At 51.1% G+C, this 19,299-nt stretch overlaps 8 protein-coding genes across 8 annotated transcripts; 3 read left to right on the top strand and 5 right to left on the bottom strand.

Moving 5' to 3' along the window:
• Positions 1-1,033: 1,033 nt before the first annotated feature.
• On the bottom strand, positions 1,034-3,340 carry COCSADRAFT_39174 (uncharacterized protein). The gene is made up of 2 exons (XM_007704396.1): positions 3,048-3,340; positions 1,034-2,995 (listed from the first exon to the last, which is right to left on the bottom strand). The coding sequence occupies exons 1-2, from the start codon at positions 3,150-3,152 to the stop codon at positions 1,235-1,237; spliced, it is 1,866 nt and encodes a 621-aa protein (XP_007702586.1). The 5' UTR covers positions 3,153-3,340; the 3' UTR covers positions 1,034-1,234.
• Positions 3,341-4,092: 752 nt separating this feature from the next.
• COCSADRAFT_231473 (uncharacterized protein) lies at positions 4,093-5,858 on the bottom strand. Its single transcript, XM_007704597.1, has 3 exons — positions 5,686-5,858; positions 4,677-5,561; positions 4,093-4,628 (listed from the first exon to the last, which is right to left on the bottom strand). The coding sequence occupies exons 1-3, from the start codon at positions 5,761-5,763 to the stop codon at positions 4,386-4,388; spliced, it is 1,206 nt and encodes a 401-aa protein (XP_007702787.1). The 5' UTR covers positions 5,764-5,858; the 3' UTR covers positions 4,093-4,385.
• A 983-nt stretch (positions 5,859-6,841) lies between these two features.
• Positions 6,842-8,917, bottom strand: COCSADRAFT_39172 (uncharacterized protein). Its single transcript, XM_007704395.1, has 3 exons — positions 8,627-8,917; positions 7,795-8,578; positions 6,842-7,743 (listed from the first exon to the last, which is right to left on the bottom strand). The coding sequence occupies exons 1-3, from the start codon at positions 8,768-8,770 to the stop codon at positions 7,199-7,201; spliced, it is 1,473 nt and encodes a 490-aa protein (XP_007702585.1). The 5' UTR covers positions 8,771-8,917; the 3' UTR covers positions 6,842-7,198.
• Positions 8,918-8,960: 43 nt separating this feature from the next.
• COCSADRAFT_162891 (uncharacterized protein) lies at positions 8,961-9,542 on the bottom strand (the record flags this gene model as incomplete). The annotated part of the gene is made up of 1 exon (XM_007704596.1): positions 8,961-9,542. One exon carries the CDS (start codon positions 9,540-9,542, stop codon positions 8,961-8,963), a length of 582 nt encoding a protein of 193 aa, XP_007702786.1.
• A 171-nt stretch (positions 9,543-9,713) lies between these two features.
• COCSADRAFT_123089 (uncharacterized protein) lies at positions 9,714-11,897 on the top strand. Its single transcript, XM_007704595.1, has 2 exons — positions 9,714-9,962; positions 10,008-11,897. The coding sequence occupies exons 1-2, from the start codon at positions 9,804-9,806 to the stop codon at positions 11,523-11,525; spliced, it is 1,677 nt and encodes a 558-aa protein (XP_007702785.1). The 5' UTR covers positions 9,714-9,803; the 3' UTR covers positions 11,526-11,897.
• Positions 11,898-12,943: 1,046 nt separating this feature from the next.
• COCSADRAFT_96961 (uncharacterized protein) lies at positions 12,944-13,279 on the top strand (the record flags this gene model as incomplete). The annotated part of the gene is made up of 1 exon (XM_007704594.1): positions 12,944-13,279. A coding segment is annotated over one exon (336 nt), but the record flags the coding sequence as incomplete, so codon positions are not given.
• A 1,317-nt stretch (positions 13,280-14,596) lies between these two features.
• On the bottom strand, positions 14,597-15,657 carry COCSADRAFT_39166 (uncharacterized protein). Its single transcript, XM_007704394.1, has 3 exons — positions 15,430-15,657; positions 15,248-15,340; positions 14,597-15,132 (listed from the first exon to the last, which is right to left on the bottom strand). The coding sequence occupies exons 1-3, from the start codon at positions 15,446-15,448 to the stop codon at positions 15,035-15,037; spliced, it is 210 nt and encodes a 69-aa protein (XP_007702584.1). The 5' UTR covers positions 15,449-15,657; the 3' UTR covers positions 14,597-15,034.
• A 1,130-nt stretch (positions 15,658-16,787) lies between these two features.
• On the top strand, positions 16,788-18,420 carry COCSADRAFT_96354 (uncharacterized protein; the record flags this gene model as incomplete). Its single annotated transcript, XM_007704593.1, has 3 exons — positions 16,788-16,994; positions 17,048-17,972; positions 18,035-18,420. The coding sequence occupies 3 exons, from the start codon at positions 16,788-16,790 to the stop codon at positions 18,418-18,420; spliced, it is 1,518 nt and encodes a 505-aa protein (XP_007702783.1).
• Between the last annotated feature and the right edge of the window lie 879 nt (positions 18,421-19,299).

Raw genomic sequence — 19,299 nt, 5'->3', positions numbered from 1 at the left:
TTTTGCGTACAAAAAGACGCATTACGTACGAATCTTTTTTGGATCTACGGAACGTACCCTGGATATGAGGATGAGGGGCAGTTGCCCGAGAGCAAGACGCACGCACGCACGCACGTTATGTCCGGTGAGTCGGGTATGTTCGGGTATGTACGTATGCAAGTGAGAGGGAAAAGAAGGGTCTTTGCCAAGGGTAGAGAGAGGGACCCTTTGCTCGTTCGGTGTTGGTAGGTGCCTCCGGTTTCTTTACATACTTCAAGTCATTTTGCCTGGCTTCTTTCTCGTAACAATCTGTCTTATTATTCCTACTCGTCTGAGATAAATGGGGCTGAGAAGCAAGCACCACGCATCTTGTATCTACTAGCTGACTTCTTTCCTGTCACGAAAAAGATAAAGCGTATGAAAAATGTGTCAAAATGATGTTGTTTAGCCACGGTTAAACCTAGCTACTACTTAGTCCCAATCTGATTATTTCTCGTTGCCCTACCTACTTACTTACCTTACTTACCTTACTTACCAGTTCCGGTCAACAATGCAAGTTTATATAACCCTTGAACCATGACCCTTACTATTTTCCCTTTCCCCCGCTACCCTCCTCTTCCCTGGGGTAAGTATGGAAGTAGACTCGTATTGTATACTTTACATACCACCAACCCCCGTCCCATGTAATTTAGGGCAAAAAGTGCTCGTGCACCCCAAGGTGCGACAAAAGTGGCCTCCTACTAGACCACTTTTCTGAATGCAACCGTGCACTGTTATGTCCGTGTGTGCTCTCGAGTCAGTGCGCTGAGAGTGCCATCCAGGGTTATCGTTGTCAGAGAAGAAAAAAAAAGATTGTGCGCTGGAGTGCTTGGGCGGGTGGCGTGCGGAATGAGGCGGTTGCGGGCCGTTGTTTTGGGTGTGCGTGGGAAAGGGAGGGAGCGGACGGACGGGAGATGTGTGGTCATGTGTGAGAAGTATATTAGAAGTAGTAATAAGGGCTGTAGGGTTGGGGACGAGTTAGAGTGTATTGCACAGAGAGGAACATACTTGCATGTGGAGGAATAGAAATGCTGATGTTTTCATGTACTTCATGGTCCCTAAACCAGGGACTATCATTGCAGATTCAAGACAAACATCCCTTGAATGCAAGCGAGCAAGTTCGCAGATCCCTTGAGATGCTCTAATACCAACCAGTACCGCGCTTCACGTATTCTATAGAAACGCCCGTCTATGCTCATCACAGTAGAAAGAACAACTACCACCCACCACCAGCAGTAACAGCCAGTCCAGCCACTCTTTCCATGTCGCTCTGCTTCTTCTTGCCCACATCGCTTTCGACCTTGATGTATGATGTATATATCAGCTTCTGTTGATCAACACCTGTAATGTGTGACCAATGCGCCATTATATCCTTCATGTGGGATCTTGATATCCCGTCCACAATATCCTCAGAGGCGTGGCCATTCGTACTAGCGTTATTGCCCGTTTCGTCTCCCGAGTCTGTACCTGAAAAGTACGCTTCGTCGACTCTTGCCAGCCACTCTTTTTGCTCCTTTGGACCTGGCTTTGGTGCGGGCGCGTCGCCATTTGCTTTCTGTATGCCCTCATAAACACGAACCTCCTCAACCTCTTGCACTTTGACTTGTCCACCCCCGTTTGTGCACCCGCCTGGGCAGGCCATGACCTCGACATATGCATAATCTTTTACGCCTTCGCCTGCTGCTCCTGCTCCACCTGGTTTCCTACTGACGCCAGTCTTGCCACCCGGCAGTCTGCTTGCTCTTGCTGGCTTCAGCCGTCGTACCAAGTTTTGGATATTGCGGAAACCGTAGAATCGCGCTGCCTTGATGATGGTTTCTGAGCCTTGAACCACCGAGTATTCCACCACATCGGCATTGCGACCTCTTACTACTGATATCAAAGACCCCGGATTCTGCGCCTGGTATGTTTGTAATATGTGGTATAGGTAACCTCCAGAAGGTCCTGCGGCAACGCTCTGGTTCTTCCGGCGCGAAGAAGGGAACAAGAAAGCATCCAGTTTGGGATCAGGGAATGGTATTCGGTCTGATTGAGAAAGTGGAGAACGAGGAAGATTGGCAAAGTTGATACCACGGGCGGCAGCAAGGTGCAATAGTTCACGAGCAGTAATGACACAGTCAGTGTCCCGTATCTTCTCCTCGGACTGGTTATAACTCGGTAACCACGGAGCAGATGTGAGCTCGCCACGACTAGCTTCAAGCTTCTTGTCAAAGCAGGGCATGATTGCCAAATGCCATATCTGCGACGGATGTACGTGGTAGCGCTCACTGAGGACCGACTTTACCAAGGTACCAGTGAGTGCCTGCGGCGACTTGAGGCGCGAAAGGTGTGGCAGAACGTATGGATGTGTCTTTTCGGCATAGCATATCCACCCAGGACATGCTGATGTGAGGATAGGTGCCTTTGGTATGGTATCAATTGCGCCTTCAGATCCGGGTTGTGGTGACGCTTTTGCTGCTGTGGGTGAGAGCGCATTTGTAACCTCGTCTGCTGCTGCTACCAGACAGGCCTCTCTCACGGCGTTTGTGTCGATGACCCAGGTAAAGTCGCTGCCCTTGTTGCTGCTAGTTCTTAACCCATTTGGTCCGCTGAGGAGCTGTGAGATCATATTCCCAGCCTCTACTTCGGAAACGTTGAAGACGGCTGCCAGACTTGCGCGCGTCTGCGGTGAGACGCTTGCGACGAACAACTTTCCCTCGGTCTCATTTTGGCTCCCATTTATAGCGCTGCTTGTTCCGTTATGTCCGCACCCGTTTGCGACGCCATTCGTCCCGTTTTGTGTCTGCCATAGAGCGCGCAGTGATCGGTATTTATCGAGCGTCGTTAGAACTTCTGTATGCGATTGCAGCGAGACCAGTACTGCTTCCGCGCTTGTCACACATCCTGAACAAGCGAGACAGTCTGTCAGCGATATCGAAGCGGGTGGTGGCGGTTGGGAGGCAGCGGCCTTTTCTTCCGTCGTGACTTCGTAAGCATTCTAGCAGATTAGTATACGCCCGACCCTGAGCCAGTACAAACAAGGAGCGTACCGATGTCTCTTCTTTTTGCACAGGAAGTGTTTCAATAGGTTTTATGCACGCGACACCCGGCGATATGAAGTCGTTTAGGTCATCTGCAGAAAGAATGGCACTCATAGTGCGCGAAAGATTGGTGGGGAAACGAGGGGTGGCAAGCGCCGGATATTGCAGTAATTCAAGAAAGAAAACAAATTTGACCGTCAGACGAATAGACAAGAAAGAGAGTTGCCTGCGCAAAAGGATATCTGTTGCAGATAAGAAAGGAAAGAGGGACGCAGGCCAAATACATGCAAAAGATTCCTGGCCCGAAGCCGATGTCGCGGAGAATAGGACCCTTTGCAGTCACGTAACGCGCCAGCCTATCGATAAGCTTGCATTTCTAAAAGATTCGAATGACAAACCTCCGCGGCATTCTTGCCACACTGCCGACATTCCCCACTAGCTCTTAGTCTACCCATCTCACGTGTATGTTCGAAACGAAGTTTACAGCTGTACTATTAGGTATGGTTTATGAGTCGGTCCCTTAAAAACGAAGAAGTAAACAAACCGTGGTCAGATGGAAGAGTTATATGTAACTGATAAAAAGAGTATTATACTTTGTAATCTGAGTGAAATACAGTAGTGGTAATACTATCTTCGACTTCTCTTGCTTCTCTCATCAAATAACATACCCCGTCACTCAAGCACCTCTTGCTCTCCACCTGACACGGCCACACTCTCCACATGACCAGTCCTGTAAATCTTCGTACAACTAAACCTCCCATCTGGCTCCTGCTCGCTTACAACCCCAACAAATAACGATTAAACGTTGAAAAGAGAAAGAAACTGAAGGTATCATAACGACAAAAATGCTGAAGCGGCCGTCCCATCCACCCGCGTACCCTGTCACCAAACGCCCGACGAAAGAAATATGAACAAAAAAACTCAAGGATTCGACTTATACAGTGTACAAGGCCGCTGGGTATAAGACATTGCGCCGATTGTATGCTCGAATAGACCAAATGCACGCGGTAGCGGTTTCGGTTTGAGACGGCTCATGGTCGTGTTGGAGCAAACGGTGACCGTAGTTTGCGCTGTATGCCCAGTGGTATTTTTGTACCGCACATGACTATGCACGACTGGAAACTCTCGAGTTTTGAGAGTGGGGGCAGGAAGTGATCCAACAATGCTTCCGCTTCAAAAGAGCCGTAGCTGAAGCAGAGAGGATAACACTGAGCCCGGGTTGCGACGAAACGGAGGTTGTTCGCTGTACCCTTCATGCTTGCACACAAGGCGTGTGCTACTCGAGGGTAGCGGTTTTCCATAAACAACCATATCCTTTCTGAATTCCAACTCTTTTGTTATGGCTGTTCACTCAATCAGTGGTTTTCGTACACCTCCTACAATCGAAATACCAAGAGCGCGTAGGCCTTCAGGGTCGTTGGATCGAATGATAGTGCTAGCAGGGAGCATAGGATTTTCAGGTGCAACATGTGCGGCGTCCTTGGCGGCTTGTTCAATGGCTTCCATCTCTTGTTTGCAGCCAGCATGGTCAAATGGACATACAACGATAGGCTGGCGGAGCAAAATATCTCGTGCCGACGACATTTGTGCCTGCAGCTGGTGAGCAGTTGAAAACAGATTGTACCTGCCTCAGCTTACCTTTACTGTAAGATAATACTCAATCTTATACAGCGTGCCAGTTGTCGTAAAGCCATTTACAGCGTACATTGGAAATTCTTTCTGCCCTCTGGGTATTATTCCTGCGTTATCTCGTAAATCCTTTGCTGGGAAAACGAGCCCAAGATTGGTGAAATAGCCCGCTTCAGGCATCTTGACTCCGACTGCCTGTGTTGTTTTCACCAATGTCTTCACCTTCCGTGTCGGTTCGTCTCCTTCGTGGTTGAAAATGATTTCTTCATCTATGCCAACCGTAATCTTTTGTATTGTAACTTTCTTCGCCTTGTTCAGCCAGTCCGGATTTGGACTCAGCTTGATGTACACTGAAACCGGATCGAGCGGACCATAACTCCAACGCGGCAAACTTATCCCAAGGGTGACCAGGTGATCTGTCACTCGTTCTGCACTCTCTGGTCGATTGTACATGCCAAATGTGGAGAGGGTATCGTATCTTTGTATCGGTACTGCGAACGGGTACTTCTTCTGTTCCTGAGGTCCTTGCTGAACCGTCACGACTAGTTCGTAGAATGTCTCGGCCGTGCGACTCGGTAACTGTAAGCTTGCAGGCGGGACTCTCCGCGCTACCTCCTCGCCACCGCGTCCGTATGGTATAAAGATGACGAAGGGTAGGTCCATGCACAATACGCTTTCATACTCTTTCCCAGGCGAACATCGGTACAAGAGCATTTCCTTGCCCACAATATCGGTGATTTCCTTGCGCGGGGCGGCCAAATGCTTCCTTGTGGCCGAATCGGCGGAGGGGTGTATCGTCTCACGACGGTGCAAGGCAATGGTAACGAGCGAGACATTGACGGGCGCTGAGACACCAACGAGTGGGCGGATCTCGACTTTGCCTTCTATTCGGGGCTGAAAGGTGTCAGCATGAGCCAAGTAGTGTTGCGAAAGGGCTGCGCGCCGTGCAGCGGCTCCAGATGGGCAAATTGGAGCGCCGGATGTCCAATGACGAGGAGAAAAGGCTAAGAGCACGTACAAGTGTAGCTGATATTCCAGGATAGCCGATCAGAAAGTTACTGTTTGGCGGTCCTGAGACGCGCACAAAGGCCGACATGTTTGAATCTCACAGCGCAAGCCTGGGACTGCAGCTGGCGCTGCATGAGCGTGACCGTGGCCTTTGAGCACCCAGGCCTCGCGCTGAATATGGTCGCTCGAGGGTGCAGTGAAGTGGGCGACTAGATAGCTGTGCGGAGGGTGTGCTGGAGCTACTGGTAGGCAGCCTTGAGGGCCGCGGGAGTGTGGGGTTAGGGCGATGTAAGGCGCACGCCTCGAATCTTGAACCGGCGGGGTCTCTCTGGATGGGCGGCAGGGGAGCCCGAGGCTGCGCAGCGGGCCGACGGGCGAGGAGGCAAGGAAGATACGAGATGTAGCAAGTGGGTGTGCGGGCAGGCTGGTGCCTGTGGTGGGTTACTATGTCCCAAGACTGGTAGGGCTCTGGCTATGTTGAGCTGAGCTGGAGTTGGAGCTTGGAGAGCTGGCGCGCCTAATGATGGAGTGGAGCACCAGGCCAGGGCATATACCAGGGGCACAAGAAGGCTAGGGGAATGGCGATGATAGCGAATGCAGGGCGATTGCAACAGTGTACGTAGGGATGGGGCTGACGCACCATGTTCTAGCCGCGGCGAGGGTGGAGATGGTAAGCTCTCCAACCTCGCCGCGTCTGCTCCTACGCATCTGCACGCGCAATCCTTCCCTCTGCCCAACAACACTACCACCACCGCCATGTCCGTCACTGTAAGTTCCTACCAATCCCCTTTCAATACTTTTTTCCAGGAGATAACCTTCTAACCGCGCCAAGCTACACACTACCAAAGGCGACATCAAACTCGAAATCTTCTGCGAAACCGTGCCTAAAACTGCAGAGAACTTTCTCGCCCTCTGCGCGTCTGGCTTCTACAATGGATCGCCTTTCCATCGCATGATTCCCTCATTCATGGTTCAGACCGGCTCGCCCGCCTCCGATCCCAAGTCCAAGACTTCGACTTCCATTTTCGACACGCCAAGCCAGCTCTTCGAAGACGAAATCAGGCCAGCGCTGAGACACAATGCCAGAGGAATCTTGAGCATGGCAAACAAAGGCCCCAACTCCAACGGCTCTCAGTTCTTTATCACTTTTGCGCCTGCCCCGCACCTGGACGGGAAGAACACCGTATTTGGCAAGGTTCTGGAGGGCTGGGAGGTCTTGGATGATATAGAGCAGGTGCAGGTGGACAAGAAGTCGCGCCCACAGGAAAGGATTGAAATCAAGAATGTCACCATACATGCCAACCCTCTGGCGGGCTGAGCAACAAGCCAAGCAACGGAAACATCACACATGATAATATCACTCACTACGAGTATCACACAAGCACAACCACCGGCCATCAAACTAGGGACATGGAAACTTTTTTGTATTCATCGGGGCTGGCGAGGCCCTGGTATCTTCAGAAGCGCCGATCCATTGCAACAAGAGTCAAGGAAATCTACAGCACGTGGAATTGATCGAACACTTATGCGCCATTGGTAGTCTCGCCATTGGTGGTCGCACCGTTCGTCGCAGCATGCTCTTCGTAACCCTCTGTCTTCATGTCCTTGAGACCCAGATCCTCCTCCTCTTCCTCTGTCCGCTCGTAGTCCTCGACCTTGATTTGCGGATCTGGCTCTGGTGCGGTGAAGCTCTGGACATAGCTGCTGGCAAGGGGGTCCTTAAGGGTAATGGTGAACTTGTCGTCGCCGTTGATGGCTGCTGAGAGACTGTTGAAGAAGGTGTTCCACTTCTGTTTTGTCTCCGTGTTCATGGAATCACCGCCATCGCCAACATCGAAAATCGAAGATCTCAAGTCGTCGCGTACTTGAGTAAGGAGACCTTCGATAGTTGTGAATCGGCCACCAAGCGTACCGGGCTCAACACTGAGGTTGAGTTCAGGGCAAGACATGGCGCACGACTCAGCCTTGAGGATATCTCGCGACAGATCCTCTTTGTTGTTGACTGCGACAGTGATAATACGACCCTTCTCAGGAACCTCACCACCAGTCTTAACTTCATTGCTGCGGTCTACTGCACGTTAGCGAGTGATCATGTCGCGTTTCTTAGGTTCCAACTTACATCCGCAATGCTCGCACACGGTGCTCATCAAGACTACTTGCTTGAAGTGAGGAATATTGACCATCTTCATGTTGGTAGTGCACGACTTGGTGCATCCAGGACAACTGGCAGGGAACGAGTAAACTTGGTTCTCTAGAATATCATCATCGTCTATGTTGTTGACCATGGGCTGATGAGCCGAAGGCATCTCAGGGTACATTTGTGAAGCGTGGTACTCTGGTCGGATCTCCGTGGCAGGGGCCTCGCCACTGGTATCTCCAAGGCCCAGCGCTTCGTTCTGTGCTGCAGTTCGCGCGTACTCGTTTCGTGAGTATTTGCCCGCGGCGAGTACACTTGGAGGCTCAATCGACGAGTTACCAGCAGGGTCGTCAACCGTCACCTTGAACGGCAACTTCTCTCCGCTAGCCATTTGCTTGATCGCGTTGATCACGCCCTGTAGCTGCTCGTAGATCTCAGGTACTACTTCCTTTCTCTCGTCCTGCTTTTGCTCCAAGTCTTGTGCAACCATGGTGAGAATGCCTTCAACATTGGTCAGCTGCCCTCTTCCTGGAGGTATCTCTAGATCGATATCTTCGACTCGAAAGATTGCTGTGTCGCTCTTGATAACCTGTCGGTTGAGGTCATCGGCGTTGTCGACCTTGAGAGAGAAGCGCACTCCTTTCTGTTGTATCTCGCCAGCGGGCTGGACCTCGGAGTTTTTGAAATGGCAGTGCGGGCATGAGAAGGACATGAGAACGATCTCGCGGAAGAACGGTATCCTGGTAAGAAGCAACCGAGTAGTTCCCTTGAAAAGTGTTAGCTGGTCATATGGAAATCTTGCCGCTACATTTACATTTTCATGGCAGTTCATGCACAAACTTTCAATCTCATCGACAACTTTGCTGCCGTCCTCGCTGTCTGGCTGGGCGCTGGCCTCCTCGACCTTGCTGCCCATGTCCTGGAAGAGGTCCTTTGCGAGACTCTTGTGTTGTGCCATGTTGAAACCGGGTATTTGATTTTTCGTAGAATAAGGTGAAAGAGATTAGATGCTGGTTTATGTGAGGTGACTCTGCAAGTCCCGATGACGAAGGTGCTGGAATTTTTTTGAATCGCCCCGCGTCACATAGCGGGGGTTCGCTAAGCCGCAGCGCATCCTAGCAAGGTGCGGTTACTCAGCCCTACGGAATTCACATGGCAAAATCCATAAGGTCGAGGCCGCCACTGGCCGAGTTCTGCGACTTCTTTTTGTCGAGCATTGCTTGCAAGCCGCCTTTCCGTGCCTTTTGTCTTTGCTTACTGCTGGCATTCAGCGTCTTGGGCGCGTTGTCGACTTCCTTTGCTGGATTATTTGATGTTGGAACGGGCGCTGCATCTAGCACAGGTGCTGATTTCTTATTCTTTCTGCGTGCTTTGTGCCGAAGTGCTTGGACTGTCTCCCGATGGCACATCAAGCAAGTATAGCGGATGCTTTTCTCTAGCTGTGGTAGCTTCTTGAATCCCTTGTTGTCTTTCCTTGTAGGGCCTTCACCGGGAAGGTGGTTTGAGACTTTGCATGACCATCCTGGAATCATAATGTTTCCACAAGCGTTGCAAATGCTGCGTCGATAGGCATCGGCTTCTTTACTTGGAATTTCGATCTCAGCATCTTCGATAAACTTGTGGTGTGCCCTCCCAATGAATGCTGCTGCTGTTGGCGAAGAGACGGCGAGGAGATGAGCAGCCTCTTGGAGGAATCTCTCCCGCGCTTTGATTTCATCGTTTGGTACCATTGTTGGAGCACCTGTGTGATCTCGGTGCAGAGCTTGGAGAGCTTCCTACAGGTCCGATATCAGCACGTGCCTGCTTCTTATCATAACGCCGATCTCCGACGCTAGCAGCTGCAGGTCCCCTCTCGCTTGACAACTTTCTGGATTCGAGTGTTTGTTGTTAGCCTAGACCGCGACTGCTTGCGCGTATGTACTGCACAAGCAATCAGTTAGTAGCATTTCGGCCGCAGGCTCACTGAAATCCGCTGCTTTGAGACACCAAGAATGGCAATGCCTGAATTAATCGAACAGCATGGGCTGCGCATAGCAGTAGAGGGTTGCGGTCACGGAGTGCTGCATGAGATCTATGCATCAGTCGCGAAATCATGCGAGATCAAAGGTTGGCCTGATGTGGATCTTCTGATCATCGGTGGAGACTTTCAGGTACGTGTACTCATCACAGCGCTTTTACAGTAACCGACTTTGTAGGCTGTTCGAAATGCCTCAGACCTCAAGGCAGTATCAATGCCTTCGAAATACTACGCCATGCACGACTTCCACGAGTACTACTCAGGTGCACGCCTCGCCCCATATCTCACCATATTCATTGGCGGTAATCACGAAGCGAGCAATTACATGTGGGAGCTTTCCTATGGCGGGTGGGCTGCACCGAAGATATACTACATGGGCGCAGCAAATGTGATACGACTGGGTCCGCTGCGTATCGCTGGTCTGTCTGGCATCTGGAAAGGTTACAACTTCAAGAAGCCGCACTACGAACGCCTGCCTTATAACAGCGACGACGTGAAGAGTATATATCATGTTCGAGAGCTTGAAGTGCGCAAGCTTCTCCAAATACGAACGCAAGTTGATATCGGACTAAGCCACGACTGGCCACGGGGCATGGAATGGAAGGGTAACTTCCGACAGCTTTTCAAATGGAAGCCTGACTTTGAACAAGAGGCAAAAGATGGTACCTTGGGGAGTGTCGCTGCCAAAACAGTTTTGGAACGCCTACGGCCACCTCACTGGTTTAGTGCTCACATGCATGCCAAGTTTCCTGCTGTATGGAAGCACGTGGACATTTCGAACAGTATAGAGCAAAGTAACCATACAGAAGGTGCGCCCGCAGCAGCAGTGAACGCAAGTGAGATTGATCTCGACATGGCAGACGACGCGGATGTGTCAGCACCAAAGAATGACGCCGAAATCGACCTTGGCATGGATGAAGACGAAGCTCCCGCCGCACCCGTAGTGGATAACAAGGAGAAAAGTAAGCCTACGACGACTGAAAGCGAGTCCGAGATATCCCAGGACATTCGAAGCTTGTTGCCAGAATCTTTTTCCCGTCCGAAACTCGAGCCTGCACCGACGTTACCCTTCCCCGAAGAGATCACGAACAAGACAACCAAATTTCTTGCACTGGACAAGTGTTTGCCTAAACGGAACTTTTTACAGTTGTTGGAGATTGAGCCACATGAGCCTGCCGAGCTACAACGTCCGTTGGAATTGCAATACGACAAGGAATGGCTGGCCATCACCCGCGTGTTTGCTGATCATGTGCAGGTTGGAGACCCACATTTCCAAGTACCTCGAGACAAAGGAGATGCTTTCTACCGACCACTTATAGAGAAGGAAATGGAGTGGGTCGAGGAGAATATAGTCAAGGCCAACAAGATGATGGTGCCGGAAGACTTTGCGCAAACGGCGCCTACATATGATGCAGCATTGGGCATTCATGTGCAAGAGCAACCGAGTGAGTACAGCAACCCGCACACACAAAGATTTTGCGATCTAGTGCAGATACCAAACGTGTTTCATGCGTCGGATGAAGAGCGGGCACAGTTAGCATCATGCGGACCAAGACCGGAACAACAGCGGGCGAACCGAGGGGGAGGTAGAGGTGGGGGCAGAGGCGGCTGGGGAAAGAGAGGCAGTGGACGCGGCCAAGGGCATGGAGGGCGTGGACGCGGCGGAAGAGGCGGACGTGGTCGGGGAGGGTGGTGATGAATGGCCAAGTGCCAAACAGAAGACAGGTTAATGCGTCTCCGCGTGATGGGAGATTGGGCTGCTCTGCGTCGCAGAACAAGACGAGGGCTGAGCTGGCAGCGCATGAGGAGGTTGGTATTTTGCCAGGCCTTGTATAGCTTTGTGGAGACTTGTATCTCGTGGTCAGTGTGGGCAGCGCAGGCATATGCAGTCCCCGCATTAGCGATTTTAGCGACAAGAGTCGCAGGCAGGCACAGGGGAGCACATGCTCATGATGATGATGTACATTGATAGTTCTATTGAATGCCCCAGAGACTAGCTGGAAGCAGAGTACATTCACGGACGGATGGGGCTAGCATAGGGTACTCGGCGTCGTGAGATGCAAACCTTGGCCCTATGGGAGGCAGTTGACGTGACGGATGGCGCAAAAGTCTGGAGACTAACGGTTGTTACAGAGTCAGAGGTGCATTAGGGTCCAAGCGCACCACACGACGGTTTGACGGCAGCCCCTTGCACGATGATGTAGACGACGGTGAGGGTTTGCGGGACCGCAGCTGGTGCAAATTTCCGTCGCTGAAAAAAACGCGGCTGGCCTTTTGCAGCCGTTTGCTGGCAACATGAGCCGAAGCCATTGCGTGTACCAGACCGCTTCCGGACGACGACAATTAATAAGACGGTGGCTGTGATATTGGGTTGCGCCCTCGTCCTACGTCACAGACCGGGGAATACAGATAGCCATGCCCTCGTGCCCAGTGGTGTGTGCCCACCGCCCGCAGCGGGGCTAGACTGACACACAACATGCGGAATGCCGTCTGCGGACGAGCATGTCAACACCACCAACGCGCGCTTCGATCGGGATACACTTTTTGGCCTCGGGCTTGTTTCGCACGCTGCCTGGAGATCGTATTGATCTGCACACACTTGCTTAGAGGTTAATTTTTCTGTTGCTCGCTTATTCAGACTCGATATTGCAGCCTACACCTACACCGCACAGAAAGGACAGCTGGAGGACCTGTGGCAAAAGGATTGCGCATGCTGGTCAAGAGTCTCCAGGGCCTATCGCTGTTGGGTGCAGACCGCCAGGCAACAGGAGGCGACGAGGCGAATTCTTGTGCTGCCCACGGCTGCCGAGACGACGTGTGTGGTCTATGGCGCATCCAGATGGCTTGGGCAACCCTTACAAACGCCGTATTTCTGGGGGAGGCTGCTATTTTCAGCGCGTTCGTCGCCGGCAATAATCAGTGACACACAGGTTGGTTGCACGCGGTTACGCCCGCTCTAATGCCAGCTGGCTCGCCCGTCCACAGGCCGTCCAGAACACGCCGGCACGTCATTCCCAGTCGTTAGTCCCGCCGTTATTATGCATCGAGACCATCGCGATCGGCAAGACCCTGAATCCCCGACCCCTGCCGTTGCACACACGCACTCTCTCTCGCGCTCTACAGCGGGTGCCCACCTGCTCATCTTATTTCACTCGCGCCCTGGATGACCTTAAAAGCCTTTCGCTGCCCTTGCATATCCTGTCTTTGTCCCTGCTCCTCGGCTCAACTCGTCTTACCGTCCCTTCACCCATTCGCTCGTCGTATTCCTCCACTGCCACACTTCATTTCCGTTCCTCGTTCCTACCTACCATCTTGGTCAACCCATCCCGGACAACGCCACCCTGGAGTCTGGAACGTCCTCCGCCTTCGTTCCTTAGCGGTAAACGCGTGGACCCTTTTCCCTTGGGAGGTGGATCATATTATCAATCCAAGTCTATACCATTCAAGTAGACCTATATAGATCCACACGCCTCCCCCCACCCACACTACCCTCTTCACAACTACCCACACATACTACCACATTCAACCACCAATTCCCACCACTACTACAATGGCATCTCGCTTCGTCGAGAACCTCGAAGAGGTCCCCATCAGTCACCCACATCTCAATGTCTCCCTGGACGACATCCTCGCAGAGGAACGCCGCAAGAGGTCTTCATCCCAATCATCAGGGAGTTCAGAACCTCGCCGCTCAGGAAGCACCTCTGCCACTATGATGCCGACCTCGCCCACCACTGAAAGCAAAATCAAACGGGCCTTCACCATCGGCGGCAAAAAAGGTCGTCGCTCAACATGAGCGAGCATAGCCTAATGCGTTCCCCCTTGCATGAACGCCCTACTCTTACTCTACACACACCCCATCATGCAACAATGGTTATATCACCATGACGATTCCATATGCGCACCCACATGCTCTCGACCAAGTGTTGGAAGAGAACTACCAGTCGCACACCTGACCTGCCATGGTCCCGTCATTTCTCCTCCCCCTGTTGGCTCTAGTCAGCAAAAAATGTCCGGGAAACGTCATCAATCCCGCCCACTCCCGCGAAAGTCGACTGCCTTGCCCCACCTGTACTACAACTTGCAACCCCGCTCCAGTTGAGGCAACTTTCCTTATCTGAAAGAGAAGCCTGACAAGTACTCGACTACGCGTCGTATTCCGATTAGGAAAAGTAATAGGAGGACGTAAGCCGAGGAAGGGTAAAGGAGTACGTTTTCGCACATTTATTTTTCCTCTGAATAGATGAAGAGGCAAAAAAAGTTTACTTTCTGCAATATACGTACATGGATTAGAACATGTATTGAATATTATTTGTTTTACTCTTCACTCCAATGATTTAAACTGGATTATCGTTTGCGCCTTACTGTGATGTGTTAATGTGCCACTGCAGGCACTGGCATCACTGACATGTACATGGCCCTAGACCATACCTCCGCTGTCTCTAAACAGTAAAGCACCCTTTGGTATCTGGGTAATGCCACCAAAGCGTCATGATGATGGTCAAGTCAGAATAACAATCTTCGTTATTCCACAACCCCACTGATACTTGTGTGCTATCTCATCGGCGATCCACTACCGTTCTAGTAATGATAATATATTGTCTTTTCGCCTTGGTCTTGGGACACTGACTCGTAGCTACCGTACGCAAAACACTTGATGTCTCACTAGGTATTCGCATATGTAGCCTGCACGGATAAGGCATAGATAGGTGTATGCTGTATGCGAGGGACTATTGGTTTAGAGAGAGAGAAAGGGATGATAAGGGGTGTTGGGAGGAAGAGGAGGTGTGGTGTTGAGAAAACTTGGGGTTATATAATTCACTGGTTGAGTCTAATAATTAAGACGGTTGTTTAAACCAACAAGTGCCGCAAACGTAGCATGGAGAATAACGAACAACCGACTTGATTGATCGAGGACTAGTCTGCACAAATATCTTCTCAACACTGGATCCGACTGCGTCTAGCGGAAACCAAAATTAGCGTCCCAGTGCGGCCTCACGCCATCACGACAGAACGGCACTCATGCAGCTCGACCAAACATGGCTCTAAAAGTCACAAAAGAGTCACTGGTGGCTTATCCCATGCATTTATCGTCGTTTATATCAACCCGCTCTCGCCAACAAGCGGCCCCTAGTCAGTGGTATCTCATATCGAATCGTCATGCCCATATCTTCCGTCTCTCGCTCGTCAGGTCAAGCCCAGCGCTTATTTCTTGCCAGACTTCTTGATACCCTGGGATCCCGTGTTGAGTGGGCCCTTGCCCTTGCCGACCGTCTTGGCAAGTTCCTCGCGCGCCTTCTTGTCTGCGTGTATTGTCAGTCTACCTATCCGTATACTTTCTTGTGTGTATGTGTGTGATGGTGGCGCTTCAGAGGGGGGAAATTCTAGGCAGCGGGAGATAGGCGGAGGGTAACATACCGGCAGCGAGCTTGTTCTTGTGTGCGATGTCATCCTCGTCGAGCTCGGCAGCCTTCTTCTTCGGCTTCTTGTTGTGAATGGGGTTGGTACCCGCTGAGTTGTCGAGTTAGTCTTCTGCGGTATATAACGTCGTTTGCCTGACCCCGCATCGTTTGTGCGCAGAGGCTTTGGTGTGTACGTACCTCCCTGTCCTGAAGGCATCTTGAGTGTAGCGTGTGTTACGAGGTAGATTTTTGGACGAAAAGTTGGAGTGGGAGGTATTCACTTGAGGCGTGGAAAACGAGGGTTGGTTGCGGGCGGTGAGAAAGGGTCTCGGTCTCGAAGCCTAGGAAAAGTGGGATGGTGTGCACCGCCACTGTTTCGTGGCTCGTAAGCACGTGATTCTGCTATTTACCTTGGATGAGTCCATCTTAGCGCTGACCGACTTGTTGGTCGTAAGTATATATATATTGGCTAGACTACAACATGTTGCGCAATGTATGTACTCAACCAGCCACTCAATCCTATCTGTGTCACTGTGCACGTGTTACTTTGATGTCTCCGAGGACCAATACGCGACGTATGTAAGTATTGGCACTTGCTGGTTTCAGCACGGAGGTCAACGCGCTCCATCACGCCAGTCCACATGGCTCCACCGCTGGCTATCAAGGCATACCCTCTGGCATGAATCATGGAACTTTGAAAATTCAGCCCTATTGTCACATTTATGATCCCACGGAGCGGCTTTGCAACAACCGAGACAGCAACGCTTAAGGGGCACTAAACTCGAACACTGACAAGCACCATGCTGGTAATCCCGAAGCTCTGTCGACGTGAAAACAAGACAGCCCAGCCTGCACCCAAAAGCTTCCTGCAGCCGCAATTTCCTTGAGTCTAGGCTTGGCCTGCTTGCGGTGAAGCAACTACTACTCGTTTGCGACTAAACAGCCGACAATCTTGACCACTCCGAGGTTAGAGCAAGCACTGATCGCTCTATCGGCTCTATCCCGCGCTGTGAACCCCCGAAAACAACGGCGCTTCAACGCTTTGTCACATAGTGCCTATTCGTGGAAAATCACCTGCGACGACACCCCAATCCACTAAAGTGGATCGAGTCTCCTTGTTACGAGCAAACTATTGAGCCTCGAGGTTCCCCCAGATTCACTAAATCACGGCACGATGGATTCTAAGGTGGTGAGCGTATGCGCTTTTTGGCACTAGAGCAAATCTTTGAAGCTTTCTAGGCGAGATGATTCGTGGCGATACGGGGTTCCCGGAGTAGCGGCAGATTACGAAGATTAGGTATGTTGGTAGCAGCGTTCCGAGCCCATGGGGTTTTATGGGTCTTGCTATATTCAATGATAGCTATTCCCGTATAGGCAGATAGGAGCGTGCCATGTATGTATATATGGTCAACCCAGTCTCCTTTATTTGCTCTCCAGTCCTGAGCTCCACGGATCAACCGCTGTATACTCTGCGGAATTCCAGCCGGACACACCCTTCTCGATTGCTTTGTTTGTATCGGTGTTTTGAGAAGTAGATCTAAAGAGCCAACATCAAGATGGTTTCCGCAACGAGAGCGTACAACTGGTACATCTCACTCGTTGCTGCATCATGCATGGTTCTCTACGGCTACGATGCGTCTGTTTTCAACGCGCTTCAGAATTCTGATCATTGGAAGGCTTATTTCAATAAGCCGGGGCCTAATATCATTGGGGCCATTAATACTTCTTATACAGTCGGAGCTGTTGTAGCAGGATTCTTCATGGTAAGATATTATTCAGTGAGGAATAACATCAAGTTTACTAACTTCTTATGTAGGGCGGTCCTCTTGCCGATTTTGCTGGTCGAAGAGCGGGTATGGCTGCTGGAGCGGTATGTGTCATTGTCGCAACGTTGATGCAAACATTCGCGCCCCGTGGTCAAATTGGTGTCTTCATCGTCGGTCGGGTCCTCATCGGTATCGGGCAAGGTCTTGCGCTCACAGCTGGATCCATCTTTATTTCCGAAGTGTGCCCGTCTGAGATTCGAGGCAAGATCATGTCTTTCTGGCAAATGTTCTACTCGGTTGGCTCTTTCATCGCCTACTGGATCAGCTTCGGCACGTCCAAGAACCCGAAGAAGCTTGGTGAGTGGGACTGGAAGATTGTTGTCATCTTCCAGATGCTCGTTCCCATAATCATTCTGTCTCAAGTCTTCTTCATTCCAGAGTCGCCTCGCTGGTACGTGCAGAAGAGCCGTGATTACGAGAAAGCTCGTCAATCGCTCGGTCGCATCCGCGACACCGAAGAGGAGATCGAAGACGAAATCAGGACTATTCGAGAGGCCATTGAATTCGAGGCCGAATCAATTTCCTCAGGATATTCTGCTCTCTGGAAAGACAAGTCAATCAGGAAACGCATGTACATTGCCATGATTGTAAACGGCGGCCAGCAAATCACCGGTCAAGGCACCCTCAACACCTACAGTTCAATCATCTATAAGAAGGTTTTCGAAAGCGCAGACACAATCTCGCTCATCAACGCGCTTAACGCCACTTTCAGCATCCTCTTCACTCTCAATGCAACATGGACCGTCGACCGCTTCGGCCGCAAGTTCCTCTTCATCTTCGGCGGCATCGGCATGGGCCTATGCATGTTAATCGCCGCGACCGTCGAAACTCAAACACCGTCGCTCCCCAACGGAGCAAAGTCGCAACCCGTCGGTATCTCCATCGTCTTCATCATGTTTCTGTTCGCCTTTTTCTGTAAGTCACTTTCCTTTGCTCACCTTCCTCAAACCTCAACTCCCACTAATAACGGACAATAGACAAACCCTCCTGGGGCGCAACCGTCTGGATCTTCACCGCCGAAATCTTCTCGATGAACGTACGCGCGCAAGCTGTGGGCATGTGCTCGCAAACCCAAAACGTCGTCAACTCCATTGTCCAGCAGTTCTTCCCCATTTTCCTCAAAAACGAAGGGTTTTACGCTTTTTACATGTTTGCTGCTATTAACATCCTGCTTGCGGCTTTTACATGGTTTTTTGTTCCAGAGACGAAGCAGGTTAGTCTGGAGGAGATGGATGCTCTGTTTGGAGGGAAGAATCATGTGACGGAGGGTGCGGCGATTGAGAAAGGGGAAGAAAGGGGAGTAAGCGTGGGTGGTGAGAGTGTAGGGGAGAAGGGGGCGACGGATAGGGTTGAAAGGGTTTGATATTGGTGATATGGGATTCGTGGAGGGATACTCTGGTACGAGAGTGTAGCGAGTATATCGTGTTGCATTACCACCTTTTTGCAGCCAAACCATAGTTCAGGCTTTCACGACAGTTATTTTTTCAACGTGTTTTATGAAACTAATATCCTGTATATATCAAAGAGCATTTAAAGTTAACCATCTAATAAACAACTATAAAACATGGCATTCATCTTCTGCTGTTTCCCTACCCTCATACACAAAGCATACCAACCATCAGTCAAAATGCCCACCACCATCATCATCAAACCAACCACTACCATCATAGAACCCAGCACCGCCACCATCATCAACCCTGCATCTCCACAAAAATCACACTCTCTTCCCAGCCACTGCTCAACAGCCATATCCATAACCTCCTCCCTAATCCCTAACTGCAGTGACACTGCAACCCAACACACCCCTTACTGGGACCCCACACCCTCCCGCCGCATCCGCATCCCCAATACCCGGCGCCCTCTCTTCCCTTTCTCCTGCTCCTTTTCCTCCTCCGAAGACGTCCTGCCTTACCCGTCACATCCACTCACGGCACAGGTGCACCACAGAGAAGACAAAGTGAAAGATTATTGCAAACCGGGGTCACGGGGGTGGGATGGGTCGCGGCGGCAGCGGCTGGTAGATAGTGAGGCGGAGGTGGGAAGGGTTGATTGGACCTGGGTGGGTAGGGGTGGTAGGATTGGGGATGAAGGGGATAGGCTGGGTGAGGGTTCTTTGCTTTCTTTAGGGTTTGAAGAGGAGGGGAGGGGTGGAGCGTGGGGTGTAAGGTGTGAGAGTGAGGGGGAAGAAGAAGAAGAAGAAGAAGAAGAAGAAGAAGAAGAAGAAGAAGAAGAAGAAGAAGAA

Source organism: Bipolaris sorokiniana (genome assembly GCF_000338995.1).
Source record: "Bipolaris sorokiniana ND90Pr unplaced genomic scaffold COCSAscaffold_12, whole genome shotgun sequence".
In the NCBI taxonomy this organism is placed as follows: domain Eukaryota; kingdom Fungi; phylum Ascomycota; class Dothideomycetes; order Pleosporales; family Pleosporaceae; genus Bipolaris; species Bipolaris sorokiniana.
Note: the sequence above shows the minus strand (reverse complement) of the source record. Positions and strands in the feature narration are given on the sequence as shown.